This window comes from Malaclemys terrapin, chromosome 10, assembly GCF_027887155.1.
Source record: "Malaclemys terrapin pileata isolate rMalTer1 chromosome 10, rMalTer1.hap1, whole genome shotgun sequence".
In the NCBI taxonomy this organism is placed as follows: domain Eukaryota; kingdom Metazoa; phylum Chordata; order Testudines; family Emydidae; genus Malaclemys; species Malaclemys terrapin.
In genome coordinates this window covers 32,075,770-32,094,775 of record NC_071514.1, presented here as the reverse complement: position 1 = coordinate 32,094,775, position 19,006 = coordinate 32,075,770, and the positions used below count along the sequence as shown (strand labels likewise).

General features: G+C 40.4%; 1 protein-coding gene across 3 annotated transcripts in view; it reads left to right on the top strand.

The window, feature by feature from the left end:
- The window catches only part of ICE2 (interactor of little elongation complex ELL subunit 2), a 62,325-nt gene extending 45,028 nt beyond the window's left edge, over positions 1-17,297 (top strand). The window contains exons 12-18 of one of the 3 annotated variants that reach the window (XR_008446480.1): positions 5,936-6,020; positions 6,442-6,492; positions 7,634-7,892; positions 9,630-10,088; positions 14,148-14,203; positions 14,750-14,871; positions 17,171-17,297. Coding sequence is in view for 1 of the 3 variants with exons in the window: in XM_054042267.1 (XP_053898242.1) it covers positions 5,936-6,020; positions 6,442-6,492; positions 7,634-7,892; positions 9,630-9,806 (572 nt within the window). In the remaining 2 variants the exon portion in view is untranslated. Of the gene's footprint in view, positions 1-5,935; positions 6,021-6,441; positions 6,493-7,633; positions 7,893-9,629; positions 11,507-14,103; positions 14,204-14,749; positions 14,872-17,170 lie in introns of those variants that run through there. The other 2 variants (XR_008446479.1, XM_054042267.1) reach the window with 2 other exon arrangements.
- Positions 17,298-19,006: the final 1,709 nt, after the last annotated feature.

Genomic DNA, 19,006 nt, shown 5'->3' with positions numbered 1-19,006 from the left:
TAGTTTGGAACTTAGAAAATAGGAGGAGGTTAAAGCCAGGTTGACAGCCTGGGAATACTGAGGACTTAATTTTGTAGAGGTGTGGCTTTCTCAAAACGCTTGTCTCTCCAGGAATCACAAACATAGCTCTTACAAAGGAAAAAATGTCTAATGCTTTGTTCATGATTGTACAATTAAAATTTTGAAATCCGGAAATGCAAAACTTAAACTTCCTACAACACAGTTAACGTGGCCATGGAGCATATCCTGTGAATAGAAACAGTTTTTGTTAAGTGTTTAGTTCAGTAACTGAAAATACTACATATATGTAGAGTTGGCTGGAAAAAAAATCCCTTTCTGCAAATATTTTAATATTTTGTCCCACTTTGGCAAGAAACTTTCTCAAAAGCATCAGAAACTTCACATTTTCCATGGAAAGTGTTTTAAAGAAAACCTCTGTTTCAGGAGAACCAAAATGGAATTTTTCGCTTTCCCAGTCACCCACAGGGTGAAATTGATAAGAGCCATTCCAGTCTGGCTGCTGGAGAGACAGAGGCCCTGGAACCCTGGGTCCTCTTCCTCCGAGCCAAACGCTCTGGGCGTAAGGAGGCAGAGCACCTGACCCTGGGCATCTCTGACCTCCAGAGCTATAGAGAGGCAGGGAAGTAGAGCTGTGCCTCTCTCTTCCTGCAACTCTGGGGAAGGAGCTTGCCTGTGTTTTGACTAAACTTTTATCAAATCTGTAATAACCAGGTCTTACATATATATGCAATGTGGCCCACATTAACGTAACTAGGATCCCTAACTAAGATTTATAGGTCATTTTTATATTGCTGCTAGCTAATAAATAGGGCAATTTACAGCAGATGTGATGTCTACTTTGTTCAAAAATATATTTTTAAATGAGTTTGGCACTCAGCTTGTGGTCAGAGAAATCCTGTTTGTACAGAGAATGAATGTTCTACTGTTCATTTTCCTGTTGTAGAAAAAGCTTGTCTTATTTTGTTAGTTTCTATAGCAACTGTTGTGGCCTGTGGTTCCAGTTGTTCTCTGAATTTATCCCTTTTAGGTGGTTCTCTTTTCTCCCCCCCCCTTTTCCCGCCTCCCCCCCACGCACATAACAGCTTCATAGCAAAAGATTTTGTATTTGTCTCTTAGAGCTGCTGAGTTATTTTTATCCTAACCTTTACATACAAACTTCTCTTTTTATCCTAATCTTAAAAGTATAGTGTGAAATCTAGTCAATTTTTTAAAAAGTAACCCTTACTTCTGAATTCACCATTCAATTTTAATCCATTTTACTACCACATTTTCCTATTTTAATTTTTTTTTCCTCTCTCTCCATTGCTATGTGTAGAAACCTCATAAATGGGAAAATAAATGACTATGGGCATAATTCTACTCACACGAGTAGTCTCTGTGGACTATGCTTCTGAGTAAATTTATACATATAGACTTGGGTGTTTTCAAAGGGGCTAAGAAAGTTAGGTGCTAAACTCCTGTTGAAAGTCAGTTGGAAAGTTGAGCGCTTCACTTCCATAGACCTTTTTAAAATCATCGTTGTAAGGGTTTAAAGGATCAGTGCCTAGGCAGGGGAAACAATTGATTGTACATAGAGTGCTGTCATATTCATCAGGTAAACAAAAGGAAAGAAAATATTTTGTCACTAATCTTTCATCTACAGTAATTCTAGATGGCAGTTGTAATAGTAGGTAGACACACAGAGACATAAATTGACAGAATCCCTTTAACCTTCCTGCAAAAGAACATTGATCACTTTCTATATTCTTCTGCTTCACTGTGGGAAGTAAACTTAGAGTGTTGCACTTTTGGATTGTTTGCTTTTGCTATGAGTAAAAGTGTTTTGGAAGACTGTTAGTGAAATTCTGTCTATCGGGTTACATTTCTAGTAGCATTGAGGTAAAAATAGTTTTTGCTCTGAAACATGACTGCCAGTCCTAATGATACTAATACCCTCTTTAAGATACTTTGTAATTTAAAATATATGATAAACTACTAGCATGATACTGGCAACCATCCTCTTCCTGGGAGTGATACCAGAAAATAAAAGATGTCAATATGCCTACTTCCATGAAATAAGGGCATTCCCTTTCTGTAGTATGCTTCCCTCTTCTGTCTGTCTACACAGAAGCTCTTCCATGGAAGTTCGGCAGGGTTCTAGCTTTGGGGGGTCTGAGAGGGCAGTGAAGCCAGCATGTTGGCTGTTGATTCTCACCATCTCTAACCTGTGGGGGAGAAACAGTTCAAGTGATAAAGTAGTTTTCCTCCTTGTTCGTGGGGTCCCAGGACAACCACAGTGCAGTTAGCATAACTATTTAAAACAAATAAAATGGAACAATAAAGACTGATTTTTGCAGCTTATGTGTCCAACCTAAATGTACACGTTTGTCTGCCGGCTTTGATGACTTTAAGCTAGAGCTTTATGTGTATGTATAATATATTGATATTGGAGTACTGGTTCCCTTGGAACCTACTGTGTACATGGTTCCTGGCCTCTTCCCATAATGAAATGTGCTTAGTTTCATAATGTTGGCTGAAAAATAAGTTTCAGCCTGAAAAAGATGAGTGTATCCACACTTTATGTTCAATGCAAATCTAAGCCATAATGCCTTGGCAACATTAACATTATTGCTTTGTAGTTATGGAAACGTTGATAGGCACTTAAAATGAGTAAAGTGCTATTGAGATTCTGATATGATGTAGGCTGATTACTTTGTTTACTTTTAAATACTTATGTCACTTGCAAATTTGCTTTCGCTTAGGTTGAAGGCCTATGCAAAGCCCTCTGTGTTCCTTGACCCCCACAGGACTCTATACTGTGGGGAGTGGGATTGATGGATCAATGGCATAGAATAAAGGATTTCAACTCACCTCTCTCTGCGAAGGGGAGCCTTGAGGTAGGCCAGAGTGAGGTCAGTTGAATCTGTGCAGTCACTATTGCAGGGGTACACTGCAATGGCTGCATAGACACACACTGATGTGCAGTTGCTCCAGGTTTGCAACAAAGCAAACTATCTCTGTATCTTGTGTTTCCAAAGAGAGACACTCATGCTTGCTGAGAGCACAGTAAATAAAGTTGCGATCAGCTCCCTTGGTTTAAAATGGGAGCTGTTGTTTCTCAGCTGATAAAAAGGTAAAAAAATTGAGTTGTCTCCCTTCTTGTCATTCCTTTATGTGTATTAAAGTATTTTCAGGTCTTCATAAGTACCTAGATAAAAGCTAATAAAAAAGACGAGGTTACTATTTTCCCGAGTCAAATGAGAGCAGTTCTGTGCCGGTTGTCCTCTTACAGTTTCTAATCCATTAAAAATGACGACATCTATTCAATAATCTTCCACAACATCAAATAATGCATTACCTAATGTTTGGCATTGAATTTAAAATAACTGGTATGAGCAATTTGAATATAATGGTTGTTTTAAAATTCCTTGGTTCTACAAGTGCAGATTTGTAATGAGCTTGTGAAGTCCACAAAATGTATAATATTTTCTCTTGCTCCCCCATGGAAGCTAGAATAAGAGGGGGTTTTCCAGGAAGGAGCTCTCTCAATATGTTGTCTTGGGCCAGTGGATCTGATTGACTAGCCAACCCTCACCATTCTCCTGACCTGCTCTTGTTTAAAATTTGACAAGCCGGGAAGTTTGAATCACTGGTTTACATCTGTGTCAAAGTGGTCTTTTTAGCATTTTTAGCAAGATTGTTGTCACCAATGGCAAACTCAGACTTGCAAATTAAAATGTTTCAAATAAGAAAAATCCAGATAGAAAAGGGAAACAGGAACCCAGGTGTTTGGATTACACAATGAGGAGTTCAGTATAAAAGCAAGCATAGATATAATCCAAAAGGAAAAGCCCACATAGTCTGTAAAGTGCTGAAACATAATCATTCTCATCACAAAACAATTTTAGTTTGAAACTGACAAGTCAAGCCATGGTGCTTGGGAGAAGCTCTCTGTCAACATCTGCAAAACTAACTTAGTATCCTCTCTCAAAACCTTCCTTAAAACTCTACTTTGTTGTGAGGTTGACAAAAAATTTGACAATGGTTAGACTGCTGTTTCACTGAGAGTATTGCCTATTGTACTGACCAATATTGTCTTGTTGTTTCCTTGTACTTCCTTGTTGGTATGTCTGTTTCTATCTGTCTTATACTTAGATGGTATGTGGGACTGGAACTGTCTTTTTGCTGTATGATTATACAGCCCCTGGTACAATGAGGTCCTGGTCCATGACTGGGGCTCCTAGCCACTATGATAATAAAAATAATACGTTTAATGCAGAATGCCCAAAACACCATCACAAAAATGAGCACGAGTACGGTCACAGTCAGTGGGAACTCCATCAGGATTTTAGAGGCAGGATATGGCTGGTTAATAAGTAGGGTTACCATATTTCAGCGAGCAAAAAAGAGGACGGGAGAAGCCCCGCCCTAGCCCCGCCCCTGCCCCTCCCACTTCCCGCCCCCCCTGACCTCCCAACCCTCCCCCCGTTCCTTGTCCCCTGACTATCCCCTCCTGGGACCCCTGCCCCTAACTGCCCCCCAGGACTATCTAAGCCTCCCTGCCTCTTGTCCCCTGACTGCCCCAACCTTTATCCACACCCCCACCCCCAGACAGACCCCTGGGACTCCCACGCCCCATCCAACCACTCCCCACCCCCTGACAGCCCCCCCCAGAACTCCCAACCCATCTAAACCCCTCTGCTCCCTGTCCCGACTGCTCCGATCCCTCTCCCCACTCCTGCCCCCTGACAGCTCCCCCCCAGAACTCCCAACCCATCTAAACCCCTCTGCTCCCTGTCCCCTGACTGCTCCGATCCCTCTCCCCACTCCTGCCCCCTGACAGCCCCCGCCAGAACTCCCAACCCATCTAAACCCCTCTGCTCCCTGTCCCCTGACTGCTCCGATCCCTCTCCCCACTCCTGCCCCCTGACAGCTCCCCCCCAGAACTCCCAGCCCCCTACCCCCCCGCTCCTTGTCCCCTAACTGCCCCCTCCTAAGACCCCCCCCCAACTGCCCACCAGGACCCTACCCCCTACCTGTACCCTGACTGCCCAAAACTTTCTCCACTCCCCCCAAAAAGCCCCCCCCCGTTTCTTGACTGCCCCCTCCAGAACCTCCCTGCCCCTTCTCCTGCCCCCCTTACCCTGCTGCTCAGAACAGGGTGTTGGGCTCTGTGCGAGCCGGACACGTGGCTAAGCTCCCCAGCACAACAAAACCCGGTCCCTGGCCCTGCACAACAAAACCCGGTCCCTGGCCCGGACCGGGTTGCAGGGGAGAGCTGCCCTTGTATCAGCACAAAGTGCTCTCGCTCCCGTTTTGCTACGCTGCATGGCAGTAACCGCTCCCAGTTGCAAAAGGGGAGGGCTGCACTTTGTGCTGAGACACTTGCTCAGAATGCAGGGCGGAGCTCCTCTCCAGCTGCTCCGGAATCCAGCCCGGGACTTTCCTGCAGCCCTCCCAGCCGCTCCGGGGGAGGGGGGAAATCCCGGACATTGTGAGTGCTTTACAAATTCCCCCCGGACGCTATTTTTAGCACAAAAAGGAGGACATGTCCGGGTAAATCCGGACGAATGGTAACCCTATAATAAGTGCAGCTCACCTGCTCCTGAGATTGTTTAACTGGTCCAGATTTTTAGATTTTGTTTTCTGTCCAGCATAGTTCGGAAGTACAGGCCTGAGCATGGACATCTATATTTAGAGAAAAATTACAGCAATATAGAGTTTCATTTTCAAATACTTACTTATACAGAGTGCGTTAATGGTTAGAAATGCTTTTTACCTGATTGACTTTCAGATAAGTAAAACTTGTAACATTCTCTTTTAAATTGGATTTGGCTTCTACACACACATTTAATAAAGTCTTTTCTTACCAGATTTGTTCCCTCGTGCTATTTTTTTACTGAAGAGATTCAAATAATAATGTTTTTTTTCCCAGCACATATTGATGCCTTTACGTCAAAGCTCATTATGCTTGAAGAGATTTCTCCAGAACGGTTAAGAGAAAAATTTGGATTATTTAAGTAAGTAAACTTTATTGTCATAATTTTTAAAAAATCAAGATGAAACAGCTTCACAATTAACAAAATTGACTTTTCCAAGTCATTTCTTATGATAGATCTTAATCTGTAAGTGGCAAAGCTCCCACTGAGTGTAAGTGGAACCATGATTTCATCCTTTTGCTTTAGTTTAAAATTTAGAATAGGACTCCCAAATGCTTTGTTTAGTGTGATGGCCAAGATTTCCAGTCACAGCTAATGACTTTGGGTGCCTCTGTTTACTGGATGAGCAACTTGAGTCATCTTTAAAGGACCTGATTATCAAAACATTACTTACTGAAAATCAGATCCCTTCAGGGTGTCTCAAATTGGGTTCCCAAAATCACTTGTCACTTTTGAAAATCTTGGCTTATAAATTTACTTTCTGTGAATTTTCTATCCACAGGCCTGCAAATCCATTAAATATACTTCGACATATCTTGAAGAAAGTGATTGAGTAAGTAATTTTTACTATTGTTAAGTATTTATTGCAGTAACATCCAGAGGCTCCAAAGATCATCTTTTTCTTTTGTAATGTGATTGTCTACCCTTCTGCTGTACTTTCTATTTTAACTTCGATAATACAGTTATAAATAAACTAAATTATTTAGGGTTACTTTTTATGTACAAAAGATAGGGTACAAAATAAGAATTTGATCCTACAAGCCCCCTTACTCAAGAGTAGACCTTCCTCAGACAGTAAATCTCACTGGCACTTCTCACTTCACTGAGTTTGCAGGATTGGGCTCTAACATTATTGGTGCTTCAAGGGCAACATTTACACTTGGCTTTGCTAACCTTTTGCTTGTGCTGGAACTGATTGTTGTTTTTTATCCCCCTCCAGGGCTTCACTTGTCCTTACTTATAGTTGCACAGTTTTTCTCCATATGTCTTCACAGGTTCTCTGCGGTTTTGTTTTTTGCTCTGTTTAACTGCTAACATTTTCTCAGGCTGTTAGCCACTTTGGAAGTATGAAATTTGTTTCATAAAGCCAGTTTCTTGCCATGCATGTATGTGAAGCATCTTACTTTACATTCTAAATTTTGACCTTCGCGGTTTTTGGGTCCAATCTTATGACATGACATGGGGAATTGGTAGAGCCTTTGCTTTCTATAAACCTACATAATCCTGGGTGGATTAAAAAAGATTCCAGTGTATGTATTCATGATTATACTTTCATCATTGTGCTTTCTAATGATTTATGTGCTTTGCTGAACAGGGATGGATTTTAGCATGTGCTTAAGTGCTTAGCTGAATCAGGGCCTAAATAATTAATGATAATAGTACACAAATGGAAGATAAATTAGCATTTTCAGCCATACATTTTTTAATTCCTTAGTTTATAAACAGGTTGCAGATTATATACGTTATTTAGGTGTAATGTTAAATATTAGATACTTTGATGCCCCACTGTGTCAGCTATGTTCTCCTTTCTTTTTTAACAAGTCTTTATCCAGCAGAAGCCATTTACTGTTTTTATCATCTCTGATTATGAACAGATTAAATGGTTGGACTAAGAAGCAAAAATACTTTTTGTTTTATTTACTCTACCTTTTAGTAAGTCTTGAATTTTGATTTGTGATTTGACTGTGCTTTAGTTTGCAGGAGGGCTCTTACTTATTGACTCATGCTTCAGGAGATTCATCAGTTGCAATCTACCAGAGCTGTCTTGGGAAGGTGACCAGAGCATCATATAATTTACATAAAGCTCACTGCAGTCTGCCTAATATACCTTCCACCCTCTCCGTTCCATGGGTACCATTAGATCCCAACCTTCCTTTACCCTATCACACTAATCACGGAAGAGTCCCATGCACCTTTCCACCTAGACTCCAAGAAACTATGAGAAAACAGAAGGTAAGTAACCATACTAAATGCAAATAAATGTGTTGGCTGAGTTGAAATAAGCAAATGTGCTCCATAGGTTACAGATAACTTACTAGTCTGTCACCTTTGGGCTTGAGGTACTTAGTTGAAAAATTCATACCACAGCCCTCAAGTGTACAGAACACACTGCAGGAATAACAAATTCACTTACCTGGAACTAGCCCTGCTTATTTAATGAGTAACTAGAATTAGCTGGTATTCCAGGTATGCCATCATGATTGACATGGATTTTTAAATCATGGCTCTTTCACAGTTTGGTGGTGAAGTTACATCTAGCAAAGTTCTGAAGTGCAGCTTTGCTCGCTGAACTTGCGTGGGCTAACAATACTTGCTGACAGTGTAAGGGGTGAGCCAGGTTCTTCGCTAGGAGCATCCATAGCTGGTGTAGCAACATTCTGCAAGCACAACTAAATAGGGGCTAAAATGTTTGCAGCAAGGACTCCCTCCTAATTTTGGCTCTGGAGGTGGATTTTTGTGCTGTCCTTTTTGGTTGCATTTTTTTCCTCAAACTGTCTCAGGAGGGTGGGGTTTTGTTTGTTTGTTGTTTTGTTTTTTAAACAAAAGTTTACATAACTGCTCCTCTTCCCATATTGATTTCACTGATACCCTGATTTGCTTCTTTTGGGAAGGGAGGGCCTCTGGATATATACTCTGGTTTTTGTTTTTATAAAGAGCATTTGCAGAAACAGTATCTCTGTTCCACAAAGAAAAAAAAAATCCCCCAACCTAGTTCCGGAAGTAAGATCAAAAGAGCCAAATTCTCATCAACATATTGTAGATATAATAGCTTGTTGCCTGCTTCTGGTCCCACATAACTCCATTGCCTTTGAAGAAATTCTAATTACAATTTAGGTGGCTTTTTAAGATGAGCCTGAGGTAAAGGGTGTTACTCAAATTCTCACTCCTAAGCTATGTCCTTTTAAACAGTGAAATAATCATGGAAATGGCTACCTTTATTTTTATACAAGGCTATTTTTAAAATAAGAGCTATATGTCACTCCTTGTCTGAAGGCATATGATTTATTTTTTATTTAGGAAAATATGATTATGGTCTCTCAGACATAAACATAATTGTATTTGAGTGGCTTATTCCTTTTTAGTAAAAATGAACAACTTCACACAGTGTGTGTTTTCTGTTACTTCACAGACTAAGTTAGCATGAAGATATACATTTTAATAAGTTTGTTAGAAATTAATTTTACCAAAGAATTTATCAGACTGGGAAAATGACCATGTCTTCTAAAATTAAACCACAAGTAAACTGATTTAGTGTAACACAATGTTAAACTTACATTGAATTGATTATCTAGGTCTGGAGAAGCCTCTGATAGAATTTGTCAGAGTCCCAACCTATAGGGCAGTGAGTAAACGATGCATTTCTCAAACTGTGAGAATTTCCACTAACAAAGCCAAACTGTTAACTCTAATATTTTGTACAAATGATGTGACATTTTAAAAAGTAAAGAATATCCAAACAGTATTTCTGCTAGCTTAGTTTGTTCCTATATTTTTTTTTCAAGGAGTTCCTTAGATTAATCTATTGTATAAATGTGACATAATCTTAAGGATTATGCTCTGTGGGCTAGATGTAGCTGGCAATTTTCTGAATATAAGCCTCTAGATACTTAGGTTTAAAGTTTAATGCAGATTGAAGTAGCTAATAGGTTTTTTTTTTTTTCTTTTCTTTTTTCTCCCCAATGCTTCTAGATGAATTGGGCAAAAGCACACACAGACACACCCAACAATGAAAAGCCAGTATCCATGGAAACAAAAAGCAATCCCTTGCCAGCTAAGCCTGTTAGAAATGAAGGTGTGGCTGCAAAGAAACTGAAGAAAAATAATGGCAAACAAGCAAATAAGATGAAAAAGTGGAAAAAGAAATAAAAGCAAACTCAAGCAAAGCAGGAATAACTTAACCACAGTGAGAAAACATGGATTGGAAAAAGCAAAAGACAAACAAAGAGCTTATTTTTCTTAATACTTTAGAGAAGCCAGAATGCCCTGGCAGAGGAGAGCTGCACAGCCATGTTGAGGAAGGTTGTGAAATGCTACGATCCCTTAACCCTTTCTTAACTCACTGAATGCAACTCAAATGTGAACATCTTATTTTAAGTTAGCACACGAGAAGAAAAGTCAAGTGTCTACAATTAAGACCTCTGGACAAAAGTAACTATCATAACTGCTTTTGTTTTTTATAATAAAACTATAATTTGAGAAAAGAAACTAACACCAATACTTAATATTACATAAAGATGAAAAAAGTATTTTTTTCCAATTGTCTTGATTCTTTTTCCAGTTTGTTGCAGATGTGTATTTTTGACAATATTTGAATTGTGTACTGGTTGTAAATGTAAAACACAGCATCAGCAGTTTCAATTTAATTTGTTCATGTTATTAAAAAAGCAGGGTGCGTTGTGCCCAGTTTGAAAAGGAAATATTACCTCTGAGAATAAGGCATGCTCCTTCTAGGGTTGTGTAGTTAACGGCTTTTGATGAGCAACATTTGTTATGTTTGCAGAAACTTTGTGTCTTTCAAATTCCATTATTGATATACCTGTTGGCATAGTGTCCTAGTGAGCATTATGGTACACCACAGTATAAGAAAGTTAAAATGAACTTCCGTGTTTTCTCAAGGTTAGTTTTTGGCATTAAATTCTTTCCAAAACTTTAAATCCTTAAGAGCCAGTATGTTGTTAATGTAGTACTGAATGACTAAAGCCTCAGTCCTGTGTCTTTTTGCAGGCAGACCCTTGTCGAAGTCAGTAGGGCTCCATGTAAGCACAGAAAGTTTTGCCCATATGCAACAAGTTGCAGGGTGAGGGCTTTAGTCATTATTACAGAGACAAGCCAGACATTTGCTGTGGCTCAGCAGTTCGCTTGTAGTTTGGGAGCCACGCTGAAAGGGAGGAGTTCAGACAAAGATTCAGCGAGGAAAATTTTTGGCTAGCATTTATGGGTGTGACTACATGTTTTCTGTTTGAGTGAATATCAGTAAAATTGCTGTTTTGTAAAATGCTAAAAAATTAGATTATAAATTCCAATGCACCACAAATTGATTGTCAACATACGTAGTTTATTTAAATAATTTATAAACGTTCATTATTGTCAAAGGAAAGTTTTATGCACTCTGACTACTATATATCATAGTGCCCTCAAGATTTTATGAAATAGACAAATTGCAGGCCTGAGTTCAAAACTGAAAATTATGATTGCTAAATAATATGCTATGTATGAAGGGTTTTCGATTGCTGCCTATAACTAATTAGTATGGGTTTTATCCTGAGATGTGTTCAGCTACTCCTGAATACTCAGGATAAGGAATGTACACTTTTTTTTTTTTTTTTTTTTTTTTAAATGACTGAGCTCTTTTATAGGCCTTGATTGTGTTCATTGGGGTTGTTCATGTACACAAAGTACTCACGTGCCGGATCAGGGCCTTAGTTAGCAATGAGTTTGTTCAAAATGTTTTGTTTGTATATTAAATAAGTTAACTGCACCTTTATGTTCAAAGTTGTTCTACTCAAATGTCTTGTATACAAATATATTTTAATATCCTGTAAAGATGAATAAAATATTTAGTTTTAGTGGGTTATATATATTTATTTTTAAATCTTAGTGACATGTTAAAGAAACAGGTTTTAAAGCAGTGCTGATTGGCAAATGTGCATTAAAAACTATCTTCTGTGAAATATAAAATGTTGTTGTAATTTACCAATATTGTTATATTTTATTTATATCTTTTTATTTACTTTGTTAACTTCCCAGACATTGCTTCAGTTGTTCCTTTTAGATGCAATATGTTAACAAGGAGCAACATATTTGATAGTGATTTGCTAAATAATGAATATTAGATTCTGATTCAAAATCATGAATCCATTTTGTGACCTCCCACGGAGAAGTGTTTTGCTTATGAGTCATGTGCCAGATAACTGAGGGTGGGGATCCAAAGCATAGTTTTCAGCACAAAAGTAAAAATTGTACTATAACAACCAAGGAATTTGGTCTTTGGACACAGCCCTGTTAACTTCATGCTGAGTTTGCCCTAATATCTGGGTGTCTGAAAGGCTTAACCTTTCAAGTCTCATAATATATTGTGGGCAATCCCAGTTATTATACAGTTAAAATGGACAGGAATCTAAAGGTTAAATGAGTACCCATTATATCATTTGTATGTACTGTTACATTTAAAATTTCAGATTCAGATCAAACTTGGACTCTACAAACTGTTCCTGATTAACTGGGTCTGTGTAGTTTGCCCTCTCTGATTAGGACGAATTAGGTGTTTGTGTTCCCTGGTTCTGTTCACACACATGCTTTTAGCAAGCTGCATTAAATGTGTGGAATGCCTCTTCCCAGAGAATTAGATCTTTGAGTGGCTAACATAGTGGGTGAAACTTGGGATTAAACTAGTATATCAGTGCTTCAACTAATGGCACAACAAGCTTCCCACCAGGGAGGAAAGCTGTTGTCCTATTTGATCCTGGATTTGCCAAAACTAATAATCTCAGCATATAGGCAGAGGAGAGATTTGGTGCATTGGCGCAGGACAGTATGACTCTCGAGTCAGCCTTGGGTAATGCACCTGTAGTCTTGGGCATTACTTATACAGGTAGATTCACTTTTGAATCTATCTTGATCTGCACTGACATAGAAAGCAACGTGAATGCCATCTTGATCACCCATAGTGACCCATTCAGGTCAGGGCTGCAGGAGCAAAACCAGCAACAATCCTGTTTTGTAATTTTCCATAGGAGTCCATTGGATCCTTTTGGAATCCCAACCCCAACTGGATTATCTAGGAATTACTGTGAGGCAAATAGTAATTCCAAAACTGTTTGGGGAGCAAAATCATCCTTCCTTTGGATAGCAGCATTGGCAGCCTGGTAGGGCAGTGTTTTTCAACCTTTTGTCATTTGCAGACCCCTAAAAAAAACTTCAAATGCAGGTGCAGATCTCTTTGGGTATCTTAGACATAGGTTGAAACCTACTGCAGACCACAGGTTGAAAACCACTGTGTTAGGGCATTAATACAGTCTACTATCCACAGCCATAAATGGTCTGGCCCTCAAGAACCCACAGTAAAGATTTCTGTGGTTTATCAATGACCAGTGAAAGATGAAACAAGAAAGGAGGACAGTGAAAATCTAGAATGGATTCATTTCTTTAACAAAAAGTATTTTAAAATTCTCTGTCATGGCTGTGGTAAAGACTCAGCTCCATGTCCTCCATTATGGCATCAGTGAAGTTCTGCCATTGGAACAACACTTTATCCTGTGTGCACAAAAGTCATTGTTGATGAGGACTACACAGTACATTGCTCAGAAATAATATAATTATTTCTCTAATTACAGGAAATTGTGTACAAAAATAACTCTCAAGATTAGACTAGATTAATCAAAATGCAAACATAACAGGAACTGAAAGCCTAAATGAGCTTCTGGCTTCAGCTCTAGTTTCTGGTTTCAATTTAACATTTTAGAGAAAGTGTTTAGGAGAATTTCTTAAGGAAAGTAAGTGTTTGTAAAATAGATTTCAACCAACCCAAAAACAGACTGGTTATGGTGCTGTGTACTCAGCTACTGCTGTGGGCTGTTTTCATGGTAGTAACCAAACCATGGTAGGGAAGATGAATGAAGAGAAGAGTTTGTTGATTCTGTGAGGATAGTACCAACTCTTAAACAAATTCCAAATCCTAATCCAGAGTAGAATGTAGTGAGAAGCAGTGTTTACTGGTTAGAGAAGGGATTTGTAAGTACTCCTGCGGTCTAAGACTTGGTTTTTACGACTGACTTGCTTTGTGAACATGAGCCATAACCTTTAGGGACAAATTTTGAAAGGGTCTTACACTTTGAACTTGCCATTTTGTGCCCAGAATAGATTATGGATATGTGTTATTAAAATTTAGGTAACTCCAATTTGTGGATTCACATTTGGTTACTGCTCCCTGTCAATGCGTATGTCATCTAAATTCTTATAACAGCATTCATCCCCTGGGTATCTCAGTCGGTTTGGCTCTCCCTCAATGGGCTTTGGATAACTTCAGTTGATTTTTCAGTGATCTGGCATTTGTTTAGTTCATGGGTGGTAGACTTTTAACCAGCCCCTCACTAGGGCAGATAGAAACAGTAAATAGTCAATGTATCATTTCGTCTTGGCCACCTCAGGACTTCTTCTACCTTAGGTCAAGGTCAGCTGGAGAAAAGAAGTTCTCTATCTTTTAAACAGAGACATGTGGTGAGCTGTTTGGCCGTTGATTAGCGTGGAAAAGGGCCTATGAATAGGTAAGATCTTCTTCAGTTTCTTTTTACAATACAATATTTTTTTTCTCCTCCTCCTATTTATGAGGTTAGGTTTTCACATTGTGTAAGCATGTAGGTTTTGCCATACTGGATCAGACCACTGGGCTTTCAAATCTAGTAGGTTCCCTTCACTAGTGACTATTACTTGGTGCTTCCGAACAAGATGAAAACTTAGCTGGCCAGTTGTGCATTGCTGGGTGAGGGGTGGGCTGTCAGTTTACATCTGGAAGCATAAGATTTTATTAGTCCCCTTTCTTAGCATGCATAACCCTAATGGCTATTGTTCATAAAATGCAATTTCCCCTCTTCAACTCATGCAATAGCAAGCAATCTCAAATATTATCGCAGCATTTACCACATATTAGTGGAGACACTATGGACCTCCTCCTTTCCTATATATGATTGTCCGGGGCTCTTCCCTTCCTCTTGGCAATTGCAAAACACCCCTATGGCAATGACAGAAATTGTTTATGTGCAAAAAAAAATAAGGAAAGTATTTAAATATTTTTCCACTGTCTTTTAATGCAGTTTAGCAGCTGGAAGCAAGGAAGAGAGCCAGCACCATATGACCAGAAAGCTCCCCAGAGATCACAGTTTGGGAACCTCCCATGCAGTAAAGGCCACTGGTTAATGATGCACTGTTTGAAGAGGTATTTCCTTTTGTTCTCAATTTATTTGCCATCCAGGTGAAGTAACCCTTTTTTAACAAAAGAAGAAAATCATCAGTTCAGACACTATCCTTCAGCATATTTAATACTGTCCTCCACTTTAGTCTCCTCTAGCTTTTCTCATATCTAAATGAATGTACCTTTTGCAGTCTCTCATCCTGTGGAAGTCCCACTATATCTGTAATATCCCTCTAAAGCAGGGGTGGGCAAACGACAGCCCGGGGGTCACATCTGGCCCTTCAGATGTTTTAATCTGGCCCTCGAGCTCCCGCAGGGGAGCAGGGTCCGAGGCTTGTCCCACTCTGGTGCTTCAGCTGGGAAGTGGGAGTTTGCCCTGCCCTGTGCATGCCATGGCTCTGCACGGCTCCTGGAAGCAGTGGCACGTCACCGCTCCAGCTCCTATGCGTAGGGGTAGCCAGGGGGCTCTACATGCTGCCCCATCCCAAGTGCTGCCCACACAGCTCCCATTGGCCAGGAACCACAGCCAATGGAAGCTGCAGGGTTGGCACCAGCGGACGGGGCAGCATTCAGAGCTACCTGGCCGCACCTCCACATAGGATCTGGAGGGGGGACATGCCGCTGCTTCCAGGAGGTGCTTGAGGTAAGCGCCACCCAGAGCCTACACCCCTGAACCCACGTCCTGAGCCCACGTCCCAACCCCCTGCCCCAGCCCTGATCCCCTTCCTGCCCTCCAAACTCCTTAGTTCCAGCCCAGAGCACCCTCCTGCACCCCAACCCCTCATCCTTAGCCCCAGCCCAGAGCCCTCACTTCCCCCCCGAACCCAACCGACTGCCCCAGCCCGGAGTCCCGTCCCACACCCTGAACTCCTCATTTCTGGCCACACTCCAGATCCCACTCTCCCAGCCAGAGCCCTCACCCCTCCTGCACCCCAACCCCCAATTTCATGAGCATTCAGGGCCCGCCATACAATTTCCATACCCAGATGTGGCCCTCTGGCCAAAAAGTTTGCCCACCCCTGCTCTAAAGCGTCCCTTTGAGGAGTTGCTAAATGACCTATATCTTTTCTAAGCGATATTGAACACAGTATATCTCATAAGAACATGCCATTGCTAGATATGTCCTCTTATTTCTTCTCGCTTAATGCTCCCTAGCATAGTGTTGCTATTGTTTTTAAACTGTTGCCAGCCTAAATGGTCAGCTAACGATGCATTACCCTTGTACGTCAGATCTTCCACTACTCGTCGTGCCCAGCATAGAGGGGGTCCATTGAGGAAACGGTTGACAGGAGCGCCTCAGTATTCCAGTAATTCCCAATTGTCAGATTGACCCTGGGGAGGACCATTGCAGATGAGCATAATTTAGAGAAGCCACAAGACTGTTTCTAAGTTGCAAACCAGCCCCTAGTTGGCCCTAGAACATGCAGGGCATAAAGGTAGTTTGCAGCTACCTTTGCCCTTCCCTCACCCCTTCATGGATCCCGTTCCGAGCAGAGCTCATCTGGACTCCTGGATTGAGCCCTCTGGTGGTTTTTGTTTTGTTTAAGCTAATGGAAACAATTTCATGTCATCAGCAAACTCCAACTCTGTCTTCCACACCATTTAAAAATAATTAAACAGGATTGGTCCTGGCCAAGCCCCTGGGGCTCCTCACTTTTAATCATTTTCCTCTCTAAGGAGCTGGTCAGTATACTAGTGTAGGAAAAAGTGCCTTGAAGACAAAGTGGGAGTTTTGTATGAAGTATAATACTAGAGATAATTAAAAATAAAATTATATGAAGACCTTAACTCAAGAACTGTTCATATTTATGTGTGAGCATTGATTGATTTGTTTTTTATTAAAAAATACAGGGCATTTTTTAAATTGAGATTGGTTGTAAAGCCTGTGAAATAGCATCACCAGAGGAAAGGGGAAGGGGCACATTTTTCACTACAGAATCTAACAACTTGTCCCTGGTTCCTCATACATAGTAAATTAGCTCACAATTAGAGCAGGGTGGAATTTCTTTGGCAAATAGTTTATTTGTTGAAAAATGCAATTTCGTTTGACCCAAAACTGTTTGCAGATTGGTGTCCAGTACACTGAATAGTTTCTATTGAACCAAAAAAATCAAAATGTTGGTGTTGAAATGAATCAGTGGTGGTGGTACCTTCTTTGTAACTTTTAGCCCAGTAGTTAGGGCGCTCTTCTTGGATGTGGGGGAGACAGCTTCAATTCATGTGGAGAAGGGCTTGGACTTGAGTCTCCCATGTTGCAGGAGGTTGCCCTTGTCACTGGGCTATGGGATATTCTGGAATGGGGGTTTCTCAATCTTTCTTGTAGGAGCTGTTCCACTTGGTGTAAATAATTATAGCCGGGATTTCAACTGGATGTTCTACATGTTAGGTGAGTACCCTAATCACCAGGCTACAGAGTTACTCTCACTTTTTTCCTAGCCCAATGACTATTCATTGCCAGTCATTGCCCATTCATAGTCAGTCAGTCATGAAATGTTTTGTTCGATCTGACTCGAAATGTTTTATGCCTTCTCAATTTGCCCAAAAACTTTGGGGGGGGGGGGGGGGGGAGAATTCTGGTTGACCTGAATTGAAACTTTTTTCCAATTTTTTAGAATTGCTAGCAAACCAAAAGAAGCCATTATTCAGCCAACTCTCCTCCCAACACCTTTTTGACAAATAGCCTGTTCTAGATATGTACCTTTCAGTACTTAAATTGTCAGAACATAATGGAGGGAGGCTCCTTAATCTTCAGTTGAGTAATACTCTTCTTCATGGAAGTCAAAAGAATCAGTACACTAATTTTCTTTCCCAGGAATATGTCCAAATCAACCAGCCCCACTCCCTTGGATGATGGCATGGGTCCAGCTGCGGCTCTATAGATATATTCAAAAAGGCTATTTATTCCAAGAACCATATGATTAAATCTGTTTTATTAAAACTTGTGCCAGAGCATCAGCTTATATAGTCTCCCACATACAGGTGAGATTTTTCGGTAATAAGATGGTGCAATTATCTAGGAGCATGATACAACCTGTCTAGGTCTCCAAATTTAAGTGTGCAGCTTTTATTTCTGCATTCCCTTAGGTGCTGCCATAGTAGTAGTCGTTGTGCAGAAAGGGGCTTAGGAAGGCTGTGGTAGTATCCCATACCCAGTATTATACTAATCTAAAATGTTGAAAAATCATCAGATTGGGGGAGGGAAAGAGGGGGAGTCTAGGTTCTTTTTCACCTTTTGGGTTCTGAGCATTTAGGGTCGTGTTTTCAGGCTTTTCTCTACAACTATGAGGACTAGAATCTTCTTTAAAAATGAAAGCTGAGATTCTCACATAATCCTAGGATTCCAGGAGTGTGGCTTTTAGAAATACACCAAATATCATGAGACTCTCCATAAAATTGCGGGAGTTGGCAATGCTGCACACCTCCATGATGATGTAATCAATCCCTCTGCACCAACCAGCGTGCATTACGAGGATCATGCAATCAATGGAGTGTGCATAACTAAAAGGAGCAGGTGTGGGAGGAATAGTGGAATATTCCTCTGAAAAATCAACATCCCAGATCATGGAAGTTAGGCCAAGTAAGCTGTCATTAATTGTTTCTTACATAGCTAATGCAACCCATTGAGGACTCTCAGGACTATAAGCACTAGTGAGAAACCTGGGTCAAACTGCCATGCTGCCATTGATGTGCTGCTGGTGTTGGTGAGAAGGTCACAAAGTGCAGAGGCATCTCAGCTGTGCATGCCTCCCTGCCCTTCCACAATATCTCCGTCCTCTGTTTTTAGTGGGATCATTCAGCATAATTAGTCCCCCTCTGCTAGCCTGGATTTTCCCTAGTAAATTCTCCCCTTTGGCATATATTTATATGGAAGGTAGAGAACAGGGCCTTTTAAATTTAGTGCAAATACTTAAGTGCAGCTGCTAATGATTGCTGCCAAATTTCCTCTATGATCAATATTCCTAATGCAATTTACCAGAACCATTTAAAACCATCAGCAGGATAAGAAGATGATAAATAAACACTTCGGAAATAAATTTAACGGCTGAAAATCAGTTTTAGAATAATTGTTCTAGCAGTAAAATAAATCACTTTCTATTTTATGTATTTATGAATTCATGGCTCCTTTGTACACTTGAAGGTTTGTTTATCTCATATCTCT